The sequence below is a fragment of the Diorhabda sublineata genome, chromosome 10 (assembly GCF_026230105.1).
Source record: "Diorhabda sublineata isolate icDioSubl1.1 chromosome 10, icDioSubl1.1, whole genome shotgun sequence".
NCBI classification, from domain to species: Eukaryota; Metazoa; Arthropoda; class Insecta; order Coleoptera; family Chrysomelidae; genus Diorhabda; species Diorhabda sublineata.
Window position 1 is genome coordinate 7,152,390 of NC_079483.1, and position 27,013 is coordinate 7,179,402.

A 27,013-nucleotide genomic window follows, 5' to 3' on the forward strand; every position below is an offset into this window, starting at 1 on the left:
TTCTAAACAAATTTTTTAATGATTTTTCAACAAAACATGTCACTGGAAACCTAGTTCCCATTGAATATCATCAAACAATACTCGTCTTCAATCTCTGAAGACGATAACTTGGTGTAATTGTTAGTGTGTTCAGTACGCTGTAAGAGATGAAAATTTGGTAAAATGCAGAAAATATGCATCCAATATGCAATATCGCACAATCCTCGTTTTACAAACAATAAAATTAGTTATAGGATAATCGGAATTAGATAAAATCATATTTGGTGCAATTTTTTTTCGTTTTTTTCTTCACAGTTGATGAAAACTTGGGTAACAGCCTTTTTCGTTTTACCGGCGATGCAAAAATAAACGCCAGCAAAGCGGAAAAAGACAAATCCACAAGTTTTTTCAATAACATTCAATTTACGACGAAAATTCGTTGGTACCTGCAAATATATGTATAAAATATTATCATCACCATCAAGTATTTCAACTAAAGGGTGTTTCAATGAGAACGCAATATTTGAATTGCCCGCCATGTTTGACAGTTATGATTATGACGTGACAGATCGAAATTTGACATATTGGCTATTGCTATCATTTGTTTTCCTATTTGTGAGCTTTTGGGAATTCTAAAAAAACCAACTTAGTCTCTATTAGCCCTTTTAGAGCAACCCACTACTGCACATAAATCCACTTTCAATATCGTGTTTACCACTCGCCAAAAATGGCGGAGTCGTGATGTCATCTCAAAATGTCCATCTTAAATTGGCAAAAAATCATCTTGAAAACTTCCGGAGCGGCCCTGTAAGTTTCTATCTCCATTGTTTAGGTGATAAATCGTTCGCATACCAAATATTCTTCATTTTATGTTCCTTATTTCAAACGTACATTTGTTTAAATACGATGGGTTTCTTTTTTTCGTAGCGATTTCATAAGAGCAAACTTTTTTGGTCCACTCAATATTCGACCGTTCTGGATTCGATACGTTGGTTGCTACACGAATAACTTAACCTAACTTTGACGGTTGTTTTTAATGGAGAATTGATGAAATATTTTTCTCTAATCGGGGACGTAACTTTAACCAACAGTTACAGATATCCAAAAAGTTGATATTTCTTTAAATCTTAGGTTATATTTGACTGTTTTTAGACATTTTTGTTCTATCCTGTATAAAACAAACGAAATAAGTTGAAATTAATTATGTGCTAGTTTTGAATTGTTAATTAGACATGATAAAATATGATAATTTCTAGTTGAAATGTGACTTTTAACAATTATTTATATCGTAAAAAATAATAAATTCCAATTTATTTTTCGAGTGAGTCATTACACACGTAATAATGAATTCTTAAAAGTATTCTATTAAGTAAATGTGCATTTTGAAAAGCATAAAAAATAGTGAAATATTACTTGAAAATGATTAAATTTCTTACTTGGTTTTCAAATATAAGTTACGGATAAAATCCGTAAAATACTAGTTTTAACCAGATATTTTCGGTATTATCTAAAGTGACTGAGAAATCCAGTGATTTCTACACTATCCGCGTATAGTCCGGTCAATTAATGCTTCTAAATGTTGATTTCAGGTCTCTTCTGTTTTAAAATTAGTTTTTAGTTAAAAATTTTCAAAATATTTTTTATCAATCTCTTAAAAAATATTAAAAAAATCAATTTTAAACCACAGGAACATTAATATATCAAAAGGTCTAAGAAATGAGAAATTAAAGGAATTTAGTCCGGTCAATTTAGACATCAAAATAGTAGTCAAATAACAAAAATTTCCGGAGATCCAAATATTGGAGGAGAGCTGGAGGTTTTTAATTTTTTTTTTTTTCGAAAACGGTAAGTTCTATTGAAAAAAACCTTAAACCAAAGTTGTAGATTTTGAAATTCTCTACAAAAATGGTTCACATGATTTTTTTTCTAATAGTTACCATTTCTGAGATATCGCGTTTCTAAGAGTCACATTATACATGGTATGCAGATATTAGCCACGTATTACCTTATTAATGATTATTTTTTTGATTTTTTTAGATATTTTAATCAGATGTATAGTCTATTTCAACAGTCATGTCATCTTCGATTTCTTTAGTACAATAGAGGAAGATCCCTGTGATTTTAATGACTCAACCACATTTGATCAATTTATGAACATCCAAAAGGAAAAGAAAGAAGAAGAAATCGAAGAAGACTTGAATATTGGAATAGACTATGAATCTGATTAAAATATCTAAATAAATCAAAACAATAATCAATAATAAAATAATTCGCTACTTATTTCTACATACCATTTATAATGCGAGTCTTAGATACGCGATATCTCAGAAATGGTAACTATTAGAAAAAAAATTATATGAACAATTTTTGAAGAGAATTTCAAGATCTACAACTTTGGTTTGGGGTTTTTTTAATAAAACTTACCGTTTTCGAGAAAAAAATGAAAAACCTTAAATTTTGACCTTTGACCTCGAATAACTTTTGTAGCACACATAGGATCGATGGGGATTTTCAAAACTATATTTATTATGGTAAATCCCAGCTCGTCACCGATATTAGGAATATTTGGCTCTCCAGGAATTTTTTTTATTTTAAATGTCTATATTGACCAGACTATAATTCTAGATTTAGCTAATGAAAAATGGTTAAACTACTTAGAAGATAATAATTAAAAGTACTTCAAAATATATTCTTCTTACTCCGGTAAAATTCTCCATGTTTTTTGTATATTTAAAATCGTAATACAGTGCGGAACGAAATTATGTAACATTCTTTCAATTGTACTTCATATTAATTCCATTAAGATTGCCAATTAATTTTATTTGAAAACGAATTCACTAGTTGCTAGGTTAAATTATATTTTCAATATTCCAGTTGCTTCCATAATAATTATATTTATGACCGTAATACAGTGTGGGACGGATTTATTATTTAAAAAAATCCGCTTGATTGTTTATCAAATCATTTTAATTATTTTTTTTCGTTTGGTTTTATTTTGATCAATACTAAACTTCGAATTTACCTAAAAAATTCTTGATAAAATTTCCTCAAAGTTTCATTCCGTTTTTTTAAAATTAATCCTCCCCATTCCGTTAGAGAATTTTCGTCGATTTTAAATATTGAATCTGATCGAACTCTTCCCGTAATGTTTCTTTAGAAATCTCGTAGAATTTCGTAACGTTAGCTCAGTATAATTATATTTCGAGATACTGTATACCCCCCCCCCCCCAATTTTAATTTCGTATTTTTAACCTTTAACCAGCTCATTTCTTATTTTCATTTCCAAAATTATTAAACTTGGATAACCTGGGACGCCCCGTATATTATTAGAAATAAAAATCAGTCGGTTGTCAGTATTTTGACATATGTCATTTTTTCATAAGATACTGACAATAACCTGGGATACATTATGTACTATTAGATTGTAATAAGTAACGTTGGACAACTCGTATATTTGTCCTATCAACAAGTCCATTGTCATTATATTGACATATGTCATTTTCACGTCAGTTTTTATAAGTTTGTAACAAATAACGTGAGACATCTCGTATATTCGCTGTAGCAAGACGTCAATTGTCATTATTTTGACATATATCATTTTTACGTCAGTTATTGTCAAATAACCTTGAGCAACTTGTATACTATTGGAATAAAATAATAGTGGACTGTCGTTATGTCGATATATCTCGTATATACCCTGTATTTCAGTTAATTTAAAAAATAGTCGACTGTCAGTATTTTGTCACCTCATTTTTACGGCAGTTTGTGATGAGTAGCCTGGGACATCCATTAAATTGACATATGTCATTTTACGTCAGTTTGTGACGAGTAGCTTCAAACATTCTAATTGAAAGAATAGTTGATTAGACTCTAGAGCACACTCTGTATTTTTGATAAAAATATAATTATCAACAAACCAATAAACCGCAGAAAAAATATTTTCAAAAAATTTACTTCACATTTTATTTCAACAACACTGTAGAACAGAAGAAAAATCTAAATCGACTGTTTTGACTCAACAATTCGAATGAATGAAAAAAAAACTAACAAATAATGACGGAGATATTGAATGCACCTTCTGTAAATACGCGATTCGTTATCGCGTCGTTGAAAATGCAGTTATTTCCATCGAAAATATACCAAGGTCACCATTGCAATTTTATATTTCTACAATTTGAATATTTCGCATCGAAAATATCTCAATATCACATACATAAACCAAGACTATAAATTTATTTTTAATATCCATTTAATTTAATACGTGGAAAAAGAAAGGTTATAAAATTAAATATCATCTAAACTTACCGAGGATGTTCGAAATTGATTAATGTAATAAATTTAATCATAATCACTATTATTAAATACAACTAAAATAAATTATTAATAATTGTAAGGCAGTTGGTAAATATCTGGCTATTGAAACACATTACGTTACGAATGTTAACGTGTCAAATGCGAAACTCAACACGAATAATAATATTTTGTGATGCGGTGTGGGTGTTGGGAATAATTTTTTTTTTATTTTCTAACGAAGCGCAAGGAAAAACGGAAATTCTCGAATTGTACGCGAGCGCCGAGAATATTCATATTTTCGAAAAATTATACACTACAGGGTCGTTCTGAATATTCGAAATACGTTTCAAAAGATTTCGTATGTTGAAAATGATGATGTAAGTATCATTAATTGGAACGGTAGATGAATAGGTATTAAAAATTTATTGCTACCGGGGTTAAACGAAATATTTTAACAGAGTCGATCAATTCGATTCGAATATTTAATAAAGGAGTATAAAATATTTGTTAATTTCAAATGATTTAAAGAAGAATGAAGCTTAAATATTACCTGGGTAGATACAAAAGATCTAGTACTGCATTTTTATAAAGTTTTTAATAAACGGAAGATTTTTTTTGTTTGAAAATTAACAGTTTATTGAAAAATACATCAATAAATAGTTTAAATAGTACCTGGGTTTAAAACAGACAAATTTCTATAATATAAAATGTAATTTTCTTCGGAAAATCATGTATAAAAGCGAACTTTTATTATAACTAGATTGATACAAATACAAATACCAATTTTTACGAGAAATCAACAAAAAAAGTTAAAAAATTAGGAAAAAATTGATGTTAACAAGATTGATTGATTGAATACGAATAGATCTAAAGTAGATGACGATAGAACTGGAATAGGAATAAGCTAGAACCAAACACTCTGAAAGCCTGGGCAACATACCAAGCATTTTTCAAGCGGAGATTTATCCAATTGAAAAATATTTTCAGTTCAATCAAGGGAGGAAATATCACAAACAAGAAATCATGATAGTCAAGCGGCTATTAGAGCTTTAAGCTCCAATAAAATAAAATCCAAACTCTTTTAGAATTGCCTAAAAAAAAAATGAACGCTTAGGGAAGAAAAATTACATCCTACGATAGTTTCCGGGACACAGACAAGCCTTTCATTGGATTTAGGCCCTTCTGTGGTATTAGCTACAGAATAATAGAAAAAGCATTCGAAAAGAAGGTAGATAAGATTGTAGATCAAAACGAAATTGTTTTATTTGTGTTTTAATTTGTAAACACTCGAAAACCAAACCAAAATTTGTGTGTAATTTCCTAATCTTTTCTTGGGCACTTTTGTTTGTGACGTTGATGTTTTTGTAATTAGTTAAAGTCAATCTGCATTGTGTCGCAAAGGTTTTTACACAAGTTTTTATAATCTGCAATTGATATACTAATACCTTAGTTTTTTAAGTGATTTTCCTCAAATTTTTCAAACTCAAACCATCACATTTTCACCGAAACGCTTCTTTAATCTATTTTTCTTTTTTTAAATTATATTTACCACTAATTTATAAACTATTTTCGTGACAATCTGTATTATTATTCAATAAATGACGTGGACCAATAATATGGTAGGACGTAATCGCATGTTGAGGTACCATGACGGTACCCGTGGTACGGTTTCAACAATCACACGTTTTAGAACTAAAATTCTGGGTTTTTTTCATAAAAAAATAATCGATTTCAGATAAGAAAAATGATAAACACTATTTATTTTACAATTACAATTTGAATATTTAGAATTTAAATAGGTTAAAAACATTTAGTTGTTAACTGAAATTAATTATAGCATGCGACAATGCCACTTGACTTTAAAAAGCACCAAATTCGATATAACATCAAACTTTTATCTAATTACGACAAAAATTCAAAAAGAAATATATATATATATACAGGGTTGATTAGAACTAAGAACCAAGTAAATATCTTTATAGACGTAAATGACACTTAGTACTAGTTCTGTAGATAGTTCAGATTACATCTTTTGAAATTTAGTTGGGACAATCTCTATTATAAACAGGGTAAATCATATTTACTTCAGGTAAAAGTCCTGGAGAACGTGTAGGCCATTCAAAGTCTACAGCATCGATTTAGAAATTTCGTTTTACCTATTGATCATTGCAGGAAGTTAAATCATGCTGGAGTCCTTTATGAATCATTTGATTTTTCAGTAGATCTGAATATTTGCTACAATTTCTAGAATCCAGAATAACTAGCGCGCTTACAACTGTTGTAGCATCGTGAAAATACCTCGTATATTCGATAGTATCTAGTTGTTAGTACTACACGCAAAGAATTATCCATAAAAAGGGTTTGTTATATTTGTACATCACTTCTTTACCATGTTTTCGACCTTATTCTAATGTTGAGTCAACGTTGGAAGGTGAATGTTGTCGCAAACGTTAGACGTATCGTGTAATTTCGGCTTTAGCTTGCCTTCCTTTCGATTAATTTTTATTTCAATACTTTTTCCCATCCCCGTATATATCTAGAAGTAATTATAACGATAATTGATCAATTCAAATCCAATTTCTAATAGAAATATCATTAATTTGAAATTAAAAGTGAAACTAAATCTTTTGTAGTATCTTATTCGTCTTCGTTATTTTTTCCCATTAATATTGTTGGTTTAGGTAAAACAGTGATTGTATCGTAGACTTTATCGAAAACATCGAACGGGATGAAATCTGTAGGAACAGGCCAAACGTTATCTAGAATATAAAACAAAATAAAACAAAAAGTTAGTCATAAAAAATTAATAATTTTTTTCCTTTTACCTTTTTCTAAATTTCTTTGCGGTACGCGTCTGCTATTGTGAAAATATTCCATCAAACTAATGGTCCGGTTCGATTCAAGAATAGTATCCAACAATTCGATTTCCGGCAGAAAACAACCAAAATTGTTATTTTTGTTTAATCTGCATAATTTTCCGGTTCCGATACCGATTCCGTGAAATGATAAAGTTAAATCCTATAACGAAAAGTTTAAAAAATTTACAACCGATGCAAATTGACTTTAACCGACTAAAAAAGCTTCAGCATCACAAGGTTTGGTTTTCAAGTGGTTACGGATTAAAACAAAACAAAAAAGTTCTTGGTGGAAATGGTGGTAGATACCATGTAAATTATCTTGCACGTTGTAATCGAGAAATCTGGTTTAAAATGGAAATAATTGATTCAAAATCAATGTCAAACAAAATTGTTAACGTTGTTAATCACTTGTACGTGAATCTGCATAAGAGGAAGAATCTAGAAAATGGATTTTGGTTTTATATAGCTACCAAATAATATGATGAGAATTAAAGAAAATTATCGAAGACGAAATGTCAAAAATAGTTGTAGTAACAAAAGAGAATGAAGAAAAAGTATCAAAATGGCCGTTTTTTTTGTGTATGGTCACCTAAAAGTAGAAAAAAGAACGAATACAAAAAATGGAAACTGTTAGATATTACCTTCCGAAGAAAAAGAAGAAAAAAATTCAGAAATGGCTGCTTTTTATAGAAGCTAGCGAAGAAGAAATCAAAAATGGTTATTATTATTAAAAAAGTCGTATAACAATAGAAACAAAAAGTTTTTTGTACATACTTATCAAAGAAGAAGTGACAAATTTGACTATTTTTTGCATATCTACCAAATAAGATGTAAAAAAAGAGAAAAAAGTACTACAAATCAACCAAAGAAGAAGTGTAAACATAAGAAAAAGTTTTAAAATAAAAACTTGATCAACTTGATAATTCCATCCATACAAAGTAACGTTGGAAAAATGGAACAATCAAAATAATTGTAATTTAATGTCTTACGATAAGGTCACTTCTTGTATTAATGGAAACGTAAATCGGCTTAATTCTAGATGCTGGTCACGTAACAATCCTCGTCGGATGCGCTAATCCCAAACCTAATATCCCGAAAAATTCAACACTAGACGACAAAATAATTTTTTCATTTTCATACATAAAACTTACTCTGTATATTAACTTTTGTGGACTAGTTAATTTGACGTTCTATAAAATATATTGTTGAGGTATCTATCGAATATGAACTCACCGGTGATTCGTGTGTTTTAGATGAAACATTCAATCTATCAGATCGCAATTTAGAAGTGCCGTCATACTCATTAACTATTTGGTTAACTAAATTATATATTTTCAAAACGCAGTTTATTGTTATTTGCGTTAAACTCATTTCAGACTTAGCTGCAGTTTCTGATAGGGTTGGTGGTATTCCATAGTAGTATCCCCAATCGTTAATTAATCTCTAAAACGTTTCAAAATAATATGAGTAGTGTTAAAAATCCGATTTCTAGTCCAGAGAACTGTCGTTTGATTAATTTTCAAGGAAAAACAGACTGAAATAAGCAGGAAACAACTCTAACAAGATACTTAGTTAAAGTTGAAAGAATAGAGTTGGGAAAAAACGAAAATCTGTAGCTAATCTTCTAACTTTTCCCTGATCCCTGATCTTGTTGATTTAACACCAAACAATGAATGCTTTTATACGATTTAAAGAGATAACAAACAATTTCTAGTGGAAAATATCGATTAATCAGCTTTCGTACTTACTCTGTTTATGTGTGCAATCATCGTAAGAAGTTTGATTTGTCCAAATTTTTTATCGTAATTCTCGTGTTCAAATAGATACTTTAAATGTATATGTATGATGTCCTCGTCGCCCTAAAATTTGTATCAATGTTTGAATTTATTTATCAATCGGCGAAATCGATTTTTTATCTCAAATAATATCGCACATGGGGTTTCTAAGTGTAAAAATTTGTTTAGGCTTAACTTTATTGAGGACGAAGTGTGCCTCTATTCTGTTGTCTCAAATGGCGTACTGATCTTCTGTTTGAATCACAGTGGTCTGAACTGCAGCGCCGCCGTTGATACAAATAGAAACGAAACTTACATTGCGGATGTACCTCGTATCTAGCGATTGGAGTTTATATATAAATATTCTCACAATATTGTAGAGTAGATAAATTGCCCATTTCAAATAAACTTACTTCTATTAAATGTATAAAATGCTTAGGATAGACTATCAGATATCCCGTTAATTTTTCAAAACCACCATCTTGTTGATTAGTTTTATTAATGGTATATGAAAAAAAATTTATTATTTCATCGTACGAGTCTGACGTACAAAAATTGTGATATCCAATGTAAACGATTCGATGCAAAAATGTAATCTGGAAATAACTGAAATTTTCGTTTGACGAAATTGATTTTGTCAATGCACTTACCCTGCCTGCTAATTCAAAATTTTTACATAAAATGTCGTAAGCGGTTTCTTGAGTATTAACCGCCTCTTTTTTAATCACTTTCTTCCTAATATTCTTCACGTTTATCTTCTCCATTTTCTATTATTATATTTGGTAACCAAATCGTAATAATAAGTTTGATCGATCAGAAAGTAACGACCCCATTTGAACCCTTCGATATTTAATGAAAACAACGTTTCTATATAATTTATTTAATAAATAAACAAAATGATTTATAATAGTTAAACGCCTAAAAAATTGCATATATTATAATATTTTCTTCTCTTTCTAGGATTTTTAAAACAGCCATACAAATCGTTTAATTTCAAACAATCTCCCTTCGACATCGATTTTCTTTGACCTATCGGTCTGGAATGCGGTTGCTTCGCTGTTATTGTGGGTTTACCTTTTTTCTTCGTGAAAAAATACCTTCCGTAATGCATAATGGAATCATAATCGTATTCGAAACTGTATGTTGTGTTGTCTAAGCTCTGTTTCTCGAAATTCGATTTAAAACCTGCCGCAGAAAATTTCAAAATAACAAAATTATTGAATATTTCAAACGAAAACTATTTCTTACGCGGAATAATGTTTTCGGCATGTATTTTGACGAATTTGTCTCTATCCCATCTGGATTGTTCGTGAAACACCCCTAAAGCATGCATCAGTTCGTGTATAGCTCTGCCTTCGGTACCGAGACAGTTTGGTCCCTTTCGATCGGGAGCTTGTAAACTGACTATTTGAGCACCTCCTGTAGAAATTTGAAATTTCAGAAACAATTAAGTTGAACAATTAAAACATCAGGTAGCGAGAACCTCAAAATAAGTACTTATGATGAAAGAAACTTTTCAAATAAGTCCTAGTTTCAACGTTTCGGATTTTTGTGGAACGTCTAATATCTGGTATTTTCGAAGAGCCCCATATTAGTAAAGATAATAAAAGTCTATTAAAACTTGATCCAGAATAAAAAATAATTGAAAATAAAATGTTTCTCAACATTTTAAATTCCTGAATTTCGAATGGATGATAAAACAGTTTTCTATTAAACTTCTATCGCCATCTCTAATAGGAAGAAAATACTCTTTTCAATATTTTTAATTCATAGATTTCAATAGTCGATAAAATAGTTTTCTATAATATACACCGCCATCTCTGATTGAATGGAAATATATAGTCCATAATATAAATGGCCGATAAAACAGTTTTCTATTACGGTTATCGCCATCTCTGATTGGGAGAAAATATTCTTTTCAATATTTTTAATTCGTAGATTTCAAATAGTCGATAAAATAGTTTCCTATAATATATACCGCCATCTCTGATTGGGAGAAAATATGTTTCTCTATAATTTGAATGGCCGATAAAATAGTTTTCTATTACTTTTATCGCCATCTCTGATTGAAATATAATATTCTGGTATTGATGGACGATATATCGTTTTCTTTTATTGGAAAAAATATTTTTCTAAATTTGCGAATTTCTTTTAAATGAAATTTGTTTCTCGTACCGATTAAAGCTAGAACGGAAATAACTTTATTAATTGAGTTTAGATAACTGTTTGAATTCTGTAACGAGACTAGATAATCTATTTTTCTTTTCTTTTTAAATTGACCTTTATTTACGTAATTACGTTGTTCAAGTGTTTAAAACGTATTCTAACGATTCTCAAGAGCTTACTATAATATTTTAGGAATTTAGTTTGGTAACTACAGGAAGGAAATTAAGTTAATAGATAAATGAAAAAATTTCAAACAGATTCTGTAAATTCTTGTTGTACTGAAATAAATAATTGAAACTACAGTATGGTACAATGGCAAGCGCCACCTATGGCTGCTACCCAAAACTATTTGTATAAACGTATTCGTCAAATCTAATGCCTCCCAAAAACATTCTTGGATATATTTTTACATATTTTTATACCAAGTATACTTACCGAAACGCCCAACAAAAGACCAACAACCTTTTGGATACTTAATGGGCCAGATGAGAAGGTAATCCTTGCTGGTACCATTCCACGGAACAAATCTTATACAAGTCATAAAATTGATAATTTTTATTGCTGTTAAAATTGTCACTCGTTCGGATGGTTCTGGAGAGAAAAAAAATTTAAAAGATCCAGAGATAAAATTAATAGTGTATAGGGTGAGGCTTAAATACAACAATACGTTCTAATTGAGGCTTAACTAACAGAACGAACGTTCAAATTGAGGCTTAACTAAAAGAACGAACGTTTAAATTGAGGCTTAACTAAAAGAACGAACGTTCAAATTGAGGTTTAACTAAAAGAACGAACGTTTAAATTGAGGCTTAACTAAAAGAACGAACGTTTAAATTGAGACTTAACTAAAAGAACGAACGTTCAAATTGAGGCTTAAATACAAGAAAGAACGTTCAAATTGAGGCTTAACTAAAAGAACGAACGTTCAAATTGAGGCTTAAATACAAGAAAGAACGTTCAAATTGAGGCTTAACTAAAAGAACGAACGTTCAAATTGAGGCTTAACTAAAAGAACGAACGTTCAAATTGAGGCTTAACTAAAAGAACGAACGTTCAAATTGAGGCTTAACTAAAAGAACGAACGTTCAAATTGAGGCTTAACTAAAAGAACGAACGTTTAAATTGAGGCTTAACTAAAAGAACGAACGTTTAAATTGAGGCTTAACTAAAAGAACGAACGTTCAAATTGAGGCTTAACTAAAAGAACGAACGTTCAAATTGAGACTTAACTAAAAGAACAAGCGTTTAAATTGAGGCTTAAATACAAGAACGAACATTCAAATTGAGGTTTAACTAAAAGAACGAACGTTCAAATTGAGGCTTCACTAAAAGAATGAACGTTCAAATTGAGGCTTAACTAAAAGAACGAACGTTTAAATTGAGGCTTAACTAAAAAAACGAACGTTTAAATTGAGGCTTAACTAAAAGAACGAACGTTCAAATTGAGGCTTAACTAAAAGAACGAACGTTCAAATTGAGGTTTAACTAAAAGAACGAACGTTCAAATTGAGGCTTAACTAAAAGAACGAACGTTTAAATTGAGGCTTAACTAAAAGAACGAACGTTTAAATTGAGGCTTAACTAAAAGAACGAACGTTCAAATTGAGGCTTAACTAAAAGAACGAACGTTCAAATTGAGACTTAACTAAAAGAACAAGCGTTTAAATTGAGGCTTAAATACAAGAACGAACATTCAAATTGAGGTTTAACTAAAAGAACGAACGTTCAAATTGAGGCTTCACTAAAAGAATGAACGTTCAAATTGAGGCTTAACTAAAAGAACGAACGTTTAAATTGAGGCTTAACTAAAAAAACGAACGTTTAAATTGAGGCTTAACTAAAAGAACGAACGTTCAAATTGAGGCTTAACTAAAAGAACGAACGTTCAAATTGAGGTTTAACTAAAAGAACGAACGTTCAAATTGAGGCTTAACTAAAAGAACGAACGTTTAAATTGAGGCTTAACTAAAAGAACGAACGTTCAAATTGAGGCTTAACTAAAAGAACGAACGTTCAAATTGAGGCTTAACTAAAAGAACAAGCGTTTAAATTGAGGCTTAAATACAAGAACGAGCATTCAAATTGAGGCATAGCTAGGAGAACGAACGTTTAAATTGAGGCTTAAATACAAGAACGAACGTTCAAATTGAGGCTCAACTAAAAGAACGAACGTTTAAATTGAGGCTTAACTAAAAGAACGAACGTTTAAATTGAGGCTTAACTAAAAGAACGAACGTTCAAATTGAGGTTTAACTAAAAGAACGAACGTTCAAATTGAGGCTTAACTAAAAGAACGAACGTTTAAATTGAGGCTTAATTAAAAGAACGAACGTTCAAATTGAGGCTTAACTAAAAGAACGAACGTTCAAATTGAGGCTTAACTAAAAGAACGAACGTTCAAATTGAGGCTTAACTAAAAGAACAAGCGTTTAAATTGAGGCTTAAATACAAGAACGAGCATTCAAATTGAGGCATAGCTAGGAGAACGAGCGTTTAAATTGAGGCTTAAATACAAGAACGAGCGTTAAAATTTAAGACTGGAGTTATTATTTTGTTTAAATAGATATTGACATCGAGTAATAAGGGTTATTGTTTTTTATATACAGTGTGTCTATATTTACTAACCATATAGTGGACTAATCACATAAGGAACGATTCCTTTAAGCCACAATTTATCTGGGAATTTATCAAATTTAATTCCTACCCTCCAATAGTCATAAAAGTCGTTGGTTAGAGCCATATCTCCTTGGAACAGTCCTGGAGACAATTCTGGATCCAAAGATTCTTCTTCTAAATATTTTCCGTTTGTCGATTTGACTAAAAAATATGAATTCGCAAATATTATTGAAATAACTATCTATGTACTAAATTGATCTTGAAAAATTAATTTCGAAAAACGATTTATGGAGAAAAACTTTTTTTCGATTAATATTTTTTAAAAAAACTTTAAAACTATAATATTGTTAGTAATTCGGGAGGATACGGAATAGTTTTAATTGAAAAAATTCATTTTTGAAGTATAAACTAACCGATATCGGGAACTGGTGGAAACATCACGTCCGGAACAGGAGGCATTTCAAATTTCGCAAAACAGAAACCAAACGATATAATAAACAAAAAACACGACAATTTAGTGGTAATAAACTTCATCTTGCTAGCTATAGGGGTACAAACACACACACACACCTACATGTTTAAATTTCGAATAATAACTAGGGCAGAACCGCGTTGAGGAAGTGTCAATCGGATACTAGTACTTTAGAAATTTCAATTTTCAATACCGTAACAATTTGGTGGATGAACGAACGTCTTGTCTTCATTTCCTCTTTAATTCAACAGAGACGGATTCTAAGATATATTTGATAAATAAATAAATTAAAGTGCATAATCTGATATTGCAAAATCGACATTTTCCAGTATCAAGATAAGCCAAATAAAACAATAGTTGTTGTCTCAACTTCTCTGATAATAGAGCATTTTTGGAAGCGGGAATATTTAGTTTAATAGTACATTACCTCTTTAACGTGTTTTTTCTTTTCTACCGGTGGATCTTTTGGTGTGTAAGCACGAAGAAAACATTTATTATCGGTTATTTAATACATTCTGAATTGAAACGTAATTCAACCCTTTATAATCAGATTTAACGACTTATTTATCATTCTGATGAGAGAAATTGTCATTAAATTTTGCTAAAAAACGAGAACTACGAAAGTTGCTAGTTAAAATTTGAGATATGGCAACGCTGCATTGAATATGTAAAATCTGACTTTGTCATCATAAAGTTTGACATTTTTAATGCCGGAAGAGCTCAGGACGTATTGTCGTACGAATGCTATTTGAGTTATTTACAAATAATTGATTCGTCTTGGTCAAAAAATTGATTTAATCATCGCGAACATTTTCGTACGATGATTTTCTATGACTTTCGACGTAGACTAAACCATCAGCAGTTTACCGATCATCTCGAACTACCGTATTTCGACGATTTTTCGTAAAAACAGTAAAGCCATATCCAATTATAGATATTTTTTATTATTTGTCCATCTCAAAGCTTAAGTAGAGACTACTTAGCCTATTAGGCTAGTTAACAAAATTTGGAAATTAGTTTAAAACTATAGCTTAGCATCTATTTCACCCCAAAAATATATTATTTTAAGAAAAATAGATTTTTTCCGTGAGTATTTTGAGTTTTTAGCAATAAATTTGAAATTGACCGCGAAAAAAGGCCAAAACTGTCATGGCGTCTCGAATGACGTCACACTTCGCGAAACAGCCATGTTTGTTTATAACAGTCAATTGTGTTTTTTAATAAATAATGAATTTCTCGTATTATAAAAAACGCCAGACAAATTATTCATACACATTTCAAACAATAAAGAAATACGAAGAAAGTGGTTAAAAATTCCACAAATTATTTCTGTGAAAATGATTTTGATGTAAATATCAAACAAAACTCGATGTATCTATTTATAAATGTACAAAATCTACCATAATATACCACACATAACATAGAAAATGTTATGACTTATAATTGAGTTAAAGTTATTGAAACTTTGTATTCGCTAACCTCAAAATCAGTTAAGAATTTTCATTCCACAGTGAGTAAATGCGACTTTTAACTACTAATTAAATAAGACTTTGTTTCTTCTTCATATATAAATTTTAACACTGCGAACTTTTGTAAAAAATTCGTCAAACATAACGGCGTCAATTTCGGGCAAATTACTGCAGTTTGCTTTGTTAAATCCTGATTCCATGGCAAAAAATACTTGTATTACAAGATTGAACTAAAAACGAACTTTATTAATTTAACAATAATTGCTGAAAACTCGAAGTCACTTGGTCACTTTATACGAAAATGACAGCTACAACATGGCGTTTCGCGCGGTGTGACGTCACGCTTTTCTAATTGGTGTTTAAAGTCACGTGATTAAACGCTTCATTTTGTCGATTCTATTTTCCAAAACTATTATAAATATTTTATTATTTTTGCGGAAAAGTTGTTTTTTATTTATTACTTATCATGGTTAATCATTAAAAACTCAAAGCCATCCGATTTATTTACTAATTTATTACTAATATATATGTAATGGTTGAAAAGGTTAAAAATCGGAAACTTTTCAGACTATCCACGTATACGCATTTTTTTTCTATTAGAATTTGTAATTTGGTGAAAATTTGATGGTATTTAATTTTCAAAAGCAGTTCGTCCCTGCTATTTCAATATTTTGAGACCGCGACCTACATAAAAGCTATTCGTAGTTTGTTATAGTTGACAATCATCTTGGTTGTTTTGCAGAATATGTTGGTCATCCACTTTCAATTTTTTTTTATTCATCAATCGACACAGCGTCGTTGTTTTGGAATTGTGTTGGTTTAGATACATTTATTTTTTGTTATATCGCAAATGGGAGAATTGTTCGAAATAAAATATTACTATGTTTTCTGTATGAAATTTACTTATAAATAAATCACATCATTATACATTATGTTCGACTAAATAAAAACAATCAGAAAACAATAAAAAACACAATTTTCTTGTTCAAATTAACTAATAATAATTCACTAATAAACACTCTGATTCAATTTACTTAAAATCACAAATCTTTGTTTTTTTTTGACGAAGTAAGATATAATGGGATTCATAAATATGCCAAAAACTGATATTTTTTAATTTTCATTATAGAAATATACGAGAAAAACTAGATAATCAACTGTTTTTGATAATCCTTTTAATCAAATTTAACATCATATCAATCATTAAAAAGATTGGTTAAATTGGAGGATCATTTTAGGGCGAGATAAAATATAATTTTCATTTATTTTTTTCCAACCATCCTGTCATCTTGAATATTTGAGTTATATTGGATCAATGAAATGTATTCAAAACAGGGCCGGATTAAGATTTATAAGGCCCGGGCTAAAATAATGACGGGGCCCCCTTAAAGTTATTACGGAAACCCGGAAAAATTCACAAAATTATATCAATACGTTAGATTTGTGGTATCAACACATCAAAAAATATAGAATGATTTCCAAATGATAGGGCCCTCTTGGACCTGGGGCCCGGGGCTATAGCCCCCCCAAACCCCTAGCTTAATCCGGCCCTGATTCAAAATGGCCTGAAACTTAATGCTAAAATTTCGGAAGGAAATGTTGTATTGGAAATTAAAATTAATCCCAGATATTCGGAGGGAGTTTGAGTCCAGTGTTAATAGTGACATTTAGGGGCGTATTATGGATCCCAATTACCAAGTCGTCACAAATAATAACTACACTTCAGTTTTCTTATGTTTTCTATCTATATTTTTTCCCTAGTTTATACAAGAAATAGTTTAGACCATCGAACACATCCTAAAACAATGGAAGGCTACGGAAAATAATTTAGAAAGAAGACTTTTACATTGAATTTGTACATTATTTTCTTGGGTGTTTTCTTTCTTTTTATCGTTTTATTACGGTTTTGTCTACAATAAAAACAAAACTAGTTCGAATTATTTAGAAAGCAAATACAACACAAATTAACATAAATCTAAATGATGTATGTTTGTAACTGAGTTATTGAACACAATTTTGCGCGATTTGATCAAATTTACATAATATATGAGATCGGAAAAAACTATTTTCTTATCCTAAAATCCTATTTACAAAACAGGGGCATTTCCAAGAAAAAATTCCTATACCCAACTACAAACTTGCGTTCGATTACATCAGGTGTGCCCCAGGGATGCGTACTGGAACCAATTCCGTATCTATTTCTATACATCTTCCTCATAATACATTAGCAGATGACATTGCTGTCCTATCCTCTCCCCAAGATCCAGTAAATTAACTTGGACCGCATCTTCATCGGGTTCAAACAGTAACGCATTAAAGTAAATAGTAATCAATATTCTTTTCATACAGTCTAACGGTCATTTGTCCAACTGTCACGTTCAACTGTCATTTCTTACGTACATGTGGATAAGAGACTTGGTTGGCCAACAAACATGCCCATGAAGCGTAAATAATTAGGATTGAGACTCAGTCAACTATATTGGATAATACGTGATGATGGGATGCAAATATGGGTCCAAATTCATCATCTATAAATTTCTAAAAAGGTTTTAACACAAATACAATCACAACCGAAGGTAAAATAATGATTGTATACATCAAATATAACCTCTAGTATAATCTATGGTTCAGTGGTGGTGTGATGGAAATTTATAAACTTCGTATCAAAAACAAAAGGAATTTCACGAAAATATGAACGATAGCAGCACTGAGAATCGTCTGAAAAAACCTGCAGAATTGTTCATAAAAGATCTCCATCATAAAAGATGATGAAATATCAATTTTCACAGAAGTATTTTCAAAGGAATTGAATATCCAAAAGTTGTGGAGACTCAAAACTGAAAGTAATATTCTTCAAACGGAAATTTCTGCAATTAAAATGTTAACTGAACGTGGTGAATCAAACAAGAAGCTTTAAAAACATCAACATCTAAAGTGGCAACGAGATGCCGCTCCTCTAGATTCGTAACCTAGACATCTGTTGAGTACCTGGATGATATGAAGTAGAGAGAAACTTTGAGGGATATAGGTTTGCTGAATTGGGACTAGAGAAAAGGATTATAATGCTACCGAGGGAATTGTTGAAATATCCTGTTAGACTCAGAAGTGATTCCACGATATCCAGAACGATTTGGCTCGATGAAAAGAAAAAAGAAAACTGTTGGGAGTGATAATGGACAACTATTGCAAACATCTTGACGGATACATGTCGTCAAATATTGGGGGACGATCCAATAGATTGCCTCGAAAAAATAGCAATTGAAAATCATCATTCTGGATTCGGAAATGCTTAAAAATGTTCTATAAAAAGAAAAAAAATGGGAGGATGATAACTATTGATCTTTTATCTTTTCCATGATTTGGAAAATAAAAGGTAAGACTATTGGTGTGAAACCTCCGAGTGAACCGAGCGAGGCCCCCGGTACAAATCGATTCTACCAATCTCCAGTTGAACGAAATAATGAATTTAGTTTATATATGTATTTATAGTTAGAATATAAGGAAAAACTGTTTTTCTTCGGGTTATAAATTATCGTTCATAATTATTTTCGGTGTATCCGTTATCTAATTAAAATTTGAAAAAAGATTTTCAAGATCTGTTGTTACTCATCGCTCAGACAACCTTCAAATACTGTTATCGTCTAATTAACTGTAATGTTGCGTAAATTATTAAATTAAATTAAAACCAATTAAAACACACTATCGAAGGTTAATTATAAGTAAAATATTTATCGTTACTTAACAAGCTGCTTTTGTTTTGAAAAATAAATTAGTGCGAGAATTTAATCTATTTTTAATACGTTGTTTTGTTTCCTGAAACTGATTATGACCTAAATGTCAGTAAATTTCGAAAATTAAACAATTATTTTCAAAATAAAACTAAACAATAGCGGAATCATGAAGGAAATAGCAAATATTAAGAAGTGGATCAGAGTTAAGGGTAATTACAAGGTGGTGAAAGACAAACAACGCGAATAGGAGATCAGTAAAAGATAAATCACCAGAAATCGGCTAAAGGAATGAAGAGACCACGTGGACAGAATGGCAAATGCATCTCGACCACCAGGACGATTACCAACAACATGGTGTGAAAGCTGGTCTTTATCATCCCATTTGCAGCTAGGCAACCATTTATGCAAACACAGAACTAAGACCTAACGTATGATGTAGAAGAAGATTTAGTTATCATAAATCGTCATATTTTTATAAAAAAGGAATGGTTCTCAAAATACTTTCGAACTAGTTTCTATTAAACTATAAAGTTTATACTATCCAAACAATAAAAAGTTGATGAAAAAAAAAACAATAACATATATAAATTACAGATGATTTTTTACTAACATTGCATTGATTTTTTTTTAATAAATATATCATTAATATACTGCAATTTCCCCTATATTAATCCATAATAGATGATTTTGTGTACGTTGGTAGCTTGAATAAATCTGCAATTGTTCTATCTATTTTTTTTTTATTCAAAACTACCAACTTATACGTTAGTCAGTAGAAACAATGTCAAAATTTCATTGTATTTGAATTGTCTACATTGATAGATGGTAGATTGGAAACACTGCCTAAACTAAGTCTAGATCCCATCACGATTTTATTGAAAAGAAGAAGCGACTTGTATTTATAATTTTGTACATTAAATTCTTTTATAAAAATTAATTGGGTTAACCAATAAGACAGATTATCAAGAAATGTATTTGCAATTGAGTGTTTCATGTAGTGAAAGTGACAATTCCGGACTGCAAAACACTTTCGGGACGCTCTGGAGTACACAACTTTAATTTAATCACTTCAATGTTGACAGTTGACAGTTTCACTTCGATGATTTTGCATAACCTTAAATTTTTAATTTTCTGAAATTATTTGTTTTATCCGAAGTTTTGTCTAAATTAATGAATAACATGATAAAAAAGAAAACATCAGAGCTGAAGATTTGCTCGAATCCACGCCACCTGATTTGAAGAAGCAATGCGGCCGTTTTAATTCGTTGCCGGATAAATCTAGTGCAAGATACGAAAAACAGTATGAGCTCTTTATGAAGTGGTTTTCAGAAAAATCTAAAATCTGGAAATGTTCTACTTTATAGTCTACATTCTCGATAATTAAAAGTATTCTCGCAATAAAACAAGATGCTCATATCGACAAATATACAAAACTCATCAATTTCCTGAAGAAACAAAGCAAAGGGTACACTGCAAAAAAATCATAAACTTTAACCAGAGACAATATAATAGAATTGTTGTAGAATCATACACTTTAGGACTTTCGAACAAGTCTTTAGAATTTTGAAGAAACTCCGGAAAATTTGCTTAAAATAAAGTAAGTACAGATTCAAAAAACACAAGTAAGAACCTTGTAGTTGGGTTAAGTTTGTTTAGAACATTCTGGATAAGTTCTACAGTGATGTTTTCAAAAAACAGGGGACTTGTTGGAATTTAATAAATTTTTGATGTTCAAACCATTATAAAAAAAACATTCTCTTATTTTTGTCTTTCGTCACATATTTTCTGGTAAACATTTTTTTTTCTTCATATACTTATTATCATAAAAACGTGTGCCGAAATTGAGAGAGTTGCAACTCCAAAATCTTATTTTACTGTACTATTTAGTTTTCTCCAGGTTTGCAAATTCTTAACAATATCCAACAGTTCCTGAAAACGAATCATTTTATTGGTTCACCCTATATCCGTTTAGACAATTGTACAATTTTTACAAGGTAGTTTCTAATGTTTTTTTTGACAAATTAAAATTTGCAAAGGGCTTGTTTGATATAATAATAATTTAATCAACTTACTTAGACGAATTTTGAACAACAGGTATCAAATAAGAATTAGATTTCGTTGTTGTAAATTAATTAAGTATAATTATTGGAAGAATTTCATTAATAAATGCTCATTATGTTCTATTTTCTTCTTTAAATAATATATAGCTAAATACGAAAATACACTTTGTATACTTGCAGATACTGTGAAAATTCAATATCTGTCAAAATTTCAGATTTTAAGACGGTTTTCTTTAAGATTCGTCTCATAAAAATAATATCATATTAGCTTAAATGGTATTTAAATCAATTTCTCGCACTACCATTTTCTGCTAAGAAGCTTCAGTTATTTGTTAGACTTATTGAGCTTCATGTATACTGCTAAGGCTTTTTACTATTTCAATTGCTAGTGAAATTTCTTTGAAAATAATTTTTAAATAAATAAGATTCAGTACTATCTGCATAGAGTTGTCTCCTCCAAAATTTGGAAACACTCGAAGTAAAATAATCTAACCTTACTTTTTGGACAAAAAGCACTTAAAAGGAAACAGCCATTTTCTTTTAAATCTAGCAATTATTAAGAATTAATTCGAAAAGTAAGCGATTTTTAAATGAATAGTTGGTTGATTGAAATAAATAAAAATTGTATGTGTATCGCATAAGAACTGACACAGAGCAGAGCTAAAGGTTAGGTCACGCCTAATTAATCTGCAGGAACTATTCGATCGCCTTCTACTTATCATTACTTAATTCGATTCCAAAGAAATTGATTTGATACTTGTTATAAAGGTAAATTCCTCATAATCGTCTTATTTTGGACACCCCTAAACTCATTTTCTGTGTGTCAGTTGTTGTGCGAAACATCCCGGATATAAACTGCAATTAAAATGTAGATAAATTTTGCAAATTTTAGTATACCTACAATCATTTTATTTTGAACATAAGAAAACATTATTATTAATAATATTTAAATATGTGGGTCCAGACTGATGCTTTCGATCAACATTATAACTGTGGTTTAACATTCATAATATTGATAGTACAAGCAATAAATTTACTTGATCCTACAATCATTGCTTAGAATTAGTGTTCCTCGTAGAACATTGAAGAAATTATCCAATTTGTTTCATTATCATCTATTGTTTTATAACAAAGATTCGTTCTCTATTAAATTTCATATTTTGATTAATTACTTCACATGCAAATTAATTAGAAGAGTGGATTTATGGTTTATATATAAGTCAGTAAAGATGAATGATGTACTAGAAAAAAAATAACAAATTTTGAACGACCAATGGACAAAACACATGGCAAAATATAGTTTATTATAAACGAGGATGGTTCCAGAAGTACTTGGACTAACTTTGAGATGGAGGTATTTACTGTATTAGAAAGTACACCGTCTATACAGTGTATGTTTCAAGTTTGAAGATGTCTAACCCATGGACCCAGGGGTGATTGAATGCTTTAAATTTTAAAATATCTCTCCGAAATTTTAGGTAAATTGGACAATGAGAGTGAGACAGGCCTAATTCGGGTCCTAAAATCTATAAACTTGAAGGACGTCATTTATATGGCAGCTAAAGCATATGATGAGATTCCTTCATCTACGTTTTCAAAGTCTTGGCGGAAGGTTTGGCCGGATATAGAAAAAATCGTTGACAAGGCTCAACGAGAAAATCCAAATCCTGATGAAACCACCATGACTACACCCAGGTATTGAAACAAGATGACAACCAATCAATGTTATCAGTTCTTAAACGATTGTCTACAACAGGTGATCCTAACAACCTTGATGAGAGTGACGTTATGGAATGGATTGTAAGCAATGATGATGAAATTATTCAAGCTGTAATAAATCAAGAAGTTAATGACATAGATGAGGAAGAGGACGGGGAAGAAGGACGTAGTGAGGGAAATTTAAGCCAATTTAAGAGGGAAGGGCCGCACTTGAACATACAACAATGTATGTTGAGCAACAAGCGTCCGCTACTGCTGTTGACGTATGATCAAGAACACTATTGTTCAAAATAAAAAGCAAAAGAAAATAACAGATTTTTTTTTAATTTTTTAAGGTTATGTGTATTGTAAAGTGATTTCCGCAAATATATTTTGAGTCGGTTTTGATGAGTGTGTATAGTATGTTTTTATTTTCATTATTATCTTTGAATCAGTATCTGTATGTGTTGCAAAATCGTGTCTACAACAAGTCAATTTAACAAAGACACGCCAAATCTTCTTGTCGGTATGTAAGTACAAAATGCTGTTGATTTTTTAACGTAGGTAATTGGTTTAATAGGGTTACCACGTGAAGCTTGATCGCAATTTCTGAATATTTTGTTGAAATTTTACCAAAACTTATCTTTGATTAGAAAAAAAAAACTATAAAAGGGTTTTTATCTACAAAATTTCGTTTGTCCTCCTACCCCTTTTAAACATTTTTACTAACCACCAATTTTAGAGAAAAAAAAATTCATAAAAAGGTTTACAAAATAGGCCTTACAGATATTGCACGTAAACCCATTCTTTTGGCTGACAAATATCTCTGCAGAAATCTAATTGTTTAATTTTTTTTTGTTCAAAGTTGACAATAATGCATTAGATCTTTTATATTTTAACTTACTTCCCCGACTGGTGAAACTTAGGAAGGGTTAATGTTAATTACGTTATTCGCATTTTCAGAAAATGCGCCGTACAAAATTTAGAAAAATTGGGGAATAACTTGGTTTTGAAGAATTTTTTCTAAGCTTCATTTGTTGTTTGAAATGTTTTTCCCTGAAATCGAAATTTTGGGAAAAAGCTGGGGAATTTTTTTTAGAAATTAGGAACTTTGACGTAGAATTTAAGGGATAAAACTGGATTGCGTTAAAGTTGGGATAAAATTTACGATGCAAACAATACTTTACGAACTATGTAACTAGCGCCCTCTACGAGAGATAATCTACAAATAAATACGTGTATCAGTTATTAGACAATATTTGTAGAAAGTTTTTATTACAATGTTGCCAGTTTTTTGGACGTAATTGTAATAAAACGTGATAAAAACTTCGTGTATCGTATGACAATATTTTTTAAATATCATTATTCTTATATAGCAATTAATTTTTAATAGAGACGGATCTTTGATTTAATACGAAACTGTTTTTTTTTTCACGATTATATTACGGATAATTTCTTTCTAATATCTCATTTTTCATATAAATGTATACTTTCAAATACAGGTTTAAGCCAAATCTCTATTTCAATTTTTTTAAGTGACTTCTTGTAAGGTTCACGAGGATTCTTTGCTTACCTAAAATTATTTAAACAAATTTGCACCTAAAATTGAATTATTTGTACATTTTACAAGCTAGAAATAAATATTTATATTAATAACAATATTTCCGTAAGAAAATCTAAACGATATCTTTAGCAATAGCGTTAGTGACATCGTCTTGTGGAAATATTTAAGGATGGTTCCGGGGTAAAATCGAAATTTACAAGCAACTTGATCGAATCAATAATATAAAGGAACCAACCTTGTTTTTATCACAATCAATTTTCAAAGTTTTTAATACGATTGTTATTTTTAAATTTAAATTTAAATGCAACTAAAAATTAATACGATACCCGTGAACCCGTTAATTGTCATTAATTAACCTTTTATAAGATTTACACTTAATATTTCATTAGTTGTCTAATATAAACAATATTTTAAAACAGAACAATGTTCTACTGTCAATTGTTTAATTATTAATCGAGTGAAATATTCTATAACGTGGCGTCATCTATCGGATTACTAGTGCCAAATTTTTGTTTGATTGACCCGTTAAAATAAAATTCCTATACAGAGTAATAGTTAGTAACGAAATTATAGTCATAATATTAATCAATTTTGCTGCTACTGGTATTAATTAAATCAATTTACCACAACCGTTCAGAAGATGCGTGTATAAATTAACGGCTGCCGTACTATTAATTTGTGAGTTTTAGCAAAAAATACTACAGAAGCGAAATATTGGTACGATAAACGTTTTGTTCCATGAACATCCACCGTGGTTTGCAAGGATGGACGTAGTCGTCGCCTCACCGACGAAAACATCAAACAACTCCCCTAAATAACCTTAGATAACCTAAAAATGAAACTGATTGAGATAGCTCAGACCCTAAAGATATCTAAGGAACGTGTTTGACGTATCTCAATTGAATAATTGGGTACGCGAAAGCTGTTTTCAAAACCTACAATCGACCAAAAACAACGACCAATTGGTGATTCTAAAGAGCGTTTGAAGTGGTTCAATCGTAATAAACCCGAATTTTTGCATTGATATATGACAGTATACGACGCCAGTCCAATCGACAGTCAGCCAAGTGAACTAAACGTGATGGACAAACTCCGAAGCGTGGAAACACGCAAAAATCGTTATGGCATCAGTAATTTAGGATGCGCGCGGTATAATATTCATTGATTATCGTCGAAAGGATTATTATGTAGCGTTTAAAGGACGAAATCGTGAAAAAACGACTCAATTTAACGACGAAAGCACTGTTTCATCAACCACAATGCAAAAGTATGACAGACTTGAATGGATTAGACTTCGAAATGCTTCTACATCCACCGTATTCTCCAAATCTGGTCCTGTGCTACTTTTGTCCTTATAAAAGTGATTCTGGATCTTAGTAGACAAATTTTGAATCTACATCGTGTCTAAATTTCGTTTAAAAAAAACGATGGCATCCAAGTAAAAAATATGTAAAAAATCACACATTTAAAAAAATATTTAAAGTGTAGATTTTCTATATAGTTACTGCTGTTTATCCTTAAATAAACAAGTAGAAATTGAAATAAAACATGACACAACACGTCGTGTGACTGACACACAGATGGCGCTGCTATTGTCAAATCCATATGAGGTGTATCAAGTACCAACTTTCAGAAGGTTATGTGTCAAAGCCACTTGAGTGAAGATAGTTTAGTTAATTTATTATTGGACCTTAATGAAAAATAATGTACAAGATCTACAATGGCTTCAAAAATGTTTTATCTGCTCCATCGAAAAGAACTATTTGTTATTGGTTTGCTGAATTTAGACGTGGTCGTATAGACACCGATGATGGTGAACGTTCTGGTCGTCCAATTGAGATGATTACTCCAAGAAACGTCAAAAAAGTTGGTTATGTCTAATTGGAAATGGAAATTGCGTGAGATAGTTGAGACCACAAAGATTTCAGAAGGCAGTTCGAAGCTTTTTTAAAGTGGGTACCGTGGTTACTCAGAGTCGATCAATTGAACAACGTGTTTGGCCATGTTTACACGTGAGAAATGAGATTTTTGCGTCGATATGTGACAATGGATAAAACATAGATCCATCACTCCACTCCGGAACCAAAACGATCATCATCTGAGTGGACTCTAGCCGGTGAACCACGTTCGAAGCGTCCAAAGGTACAACAGTCAGCTGGGAAGATTATGGCTTCAGTATTTTGGGTTACGCATGAAAAACCGCCTATCCCTCTAAAAGGGAAAAACAATCAATATAGTTGTTGGATCATTTGAATGCAAAAATCAAGGAAAAACGGTCTCAAAAACAAATGTTTCACAAAAACAATCCACCGATTCACAAGTCGATAGCACG

The 27,013-nt window shown here is 30.7% G+C and overlaps 2 protein-coding genes and 1 long non-coding RNA gene across 3 annotated transcripts; 1 reads left to right on the forward strand and 2 right to left on the reverse strand.

Annotated features, from left to right (window-relative positions):
* Positions 1–6,001: 6,001 nt before the first annotated feature.
* Positions 6,002–9,405, reverse strand: LOC130449707 (uncharacterized). Its single transcript, XM_056787671.1, has 5 exons — positions 9,319–9,405; positions 8,879–8,989; positions 8,364–8,573; positions 7,098–7,290; positions 6,002–7,031 (listed from the first exon to the last, which is right to left on the reverse strand). Exons 2-5 carry the CDS (start codon positions 8,897–8,899, stop codon positions 6,910–6,912), a joined length of 546 nt encoding a protein of 181 aa, XP_056643649.1. The 5' UTR covers positions 8,900–8,989; positions 9,319–9,405; the 3' UTR covers positions 6,002–6,909.
* A 410-nt stretch (positions 9,406–9,815) lies between these two features.
* On the reverse strand, positions 9,816–14,146 carry LOC130449346 (hatching enzyme 1.2-like). The gene is made up of 5 exons (XM_056787115.1): positions 14,101–14,146; positions 13,697–13,888; positions 11,507–11,662; positions 10,154–10,324; positions 9,816–10,090 (listed from the first exon to the last, which is right to left on the reverse strand). Exons 1-5 carry the CDS (start codon positions 14,144–14,146, stop codon positions 9,816–9,818), a joined length of 840 nt encoding a protein of 279 aa, XP_056643093.1.
* Positions 14,147–20,218: 6,072 nt separating this feature from the next.
* On the forward strand, positions 20,219–22,679 carry LOC130449347 (uncharacterized). The gene is made up of 2 exons (XR_008910434.1): positions 20,219–20,824; positions 20,883–22,679. It is a non-coding gene; the product is annotated as an uncharacterized LOC130449347 (long non-coding RNA).
* The last annotated feature ends 4,334 nt before the right edge of the window (positions 22,680–27,013 follow it).

Coding starts and splice junctions, on each gene's coding strand:
- LOC130449707 (XM_056787671.1), bottom strand. CDS start 8,899: ATGATTGCACACATAAACAGA. Junction 8,574..8,878: donor TGATTGCACACATAAACAGA/GTAAGTACGAAA, acceptor GAAACGTTTTAG/AGATTAATTAACGATTGGGG. Junction 7,032..7,097: donor GCAAAGAAATTTAGAAAAAG/GTAAAAGGAAAA, acceptor TTTATATTCTAG/ATAACGTTTGGCCTGTTCCT.
- LOC130449346 (XM_056787115.1), bottom strand. CDS start 14,146: ATGCCTCCTGTTCCGGACGTGATGTTTCCACCAGTTCCCGATATCG. Junction 11,663..13,696: donor TGTGATTAGTCCACTATATG/GTTAGTAAATAT, acceptor TTTTCTCTCCAG/AACCATCCGAACGAGTGACA. Junction 10,325..11,506: donor GTCTTTTGTTGGGCGTTTCG/GTAAGTATACTT, acceptor AAATTTCTACAG/GAGGTGCTCAAATAGTCAGT.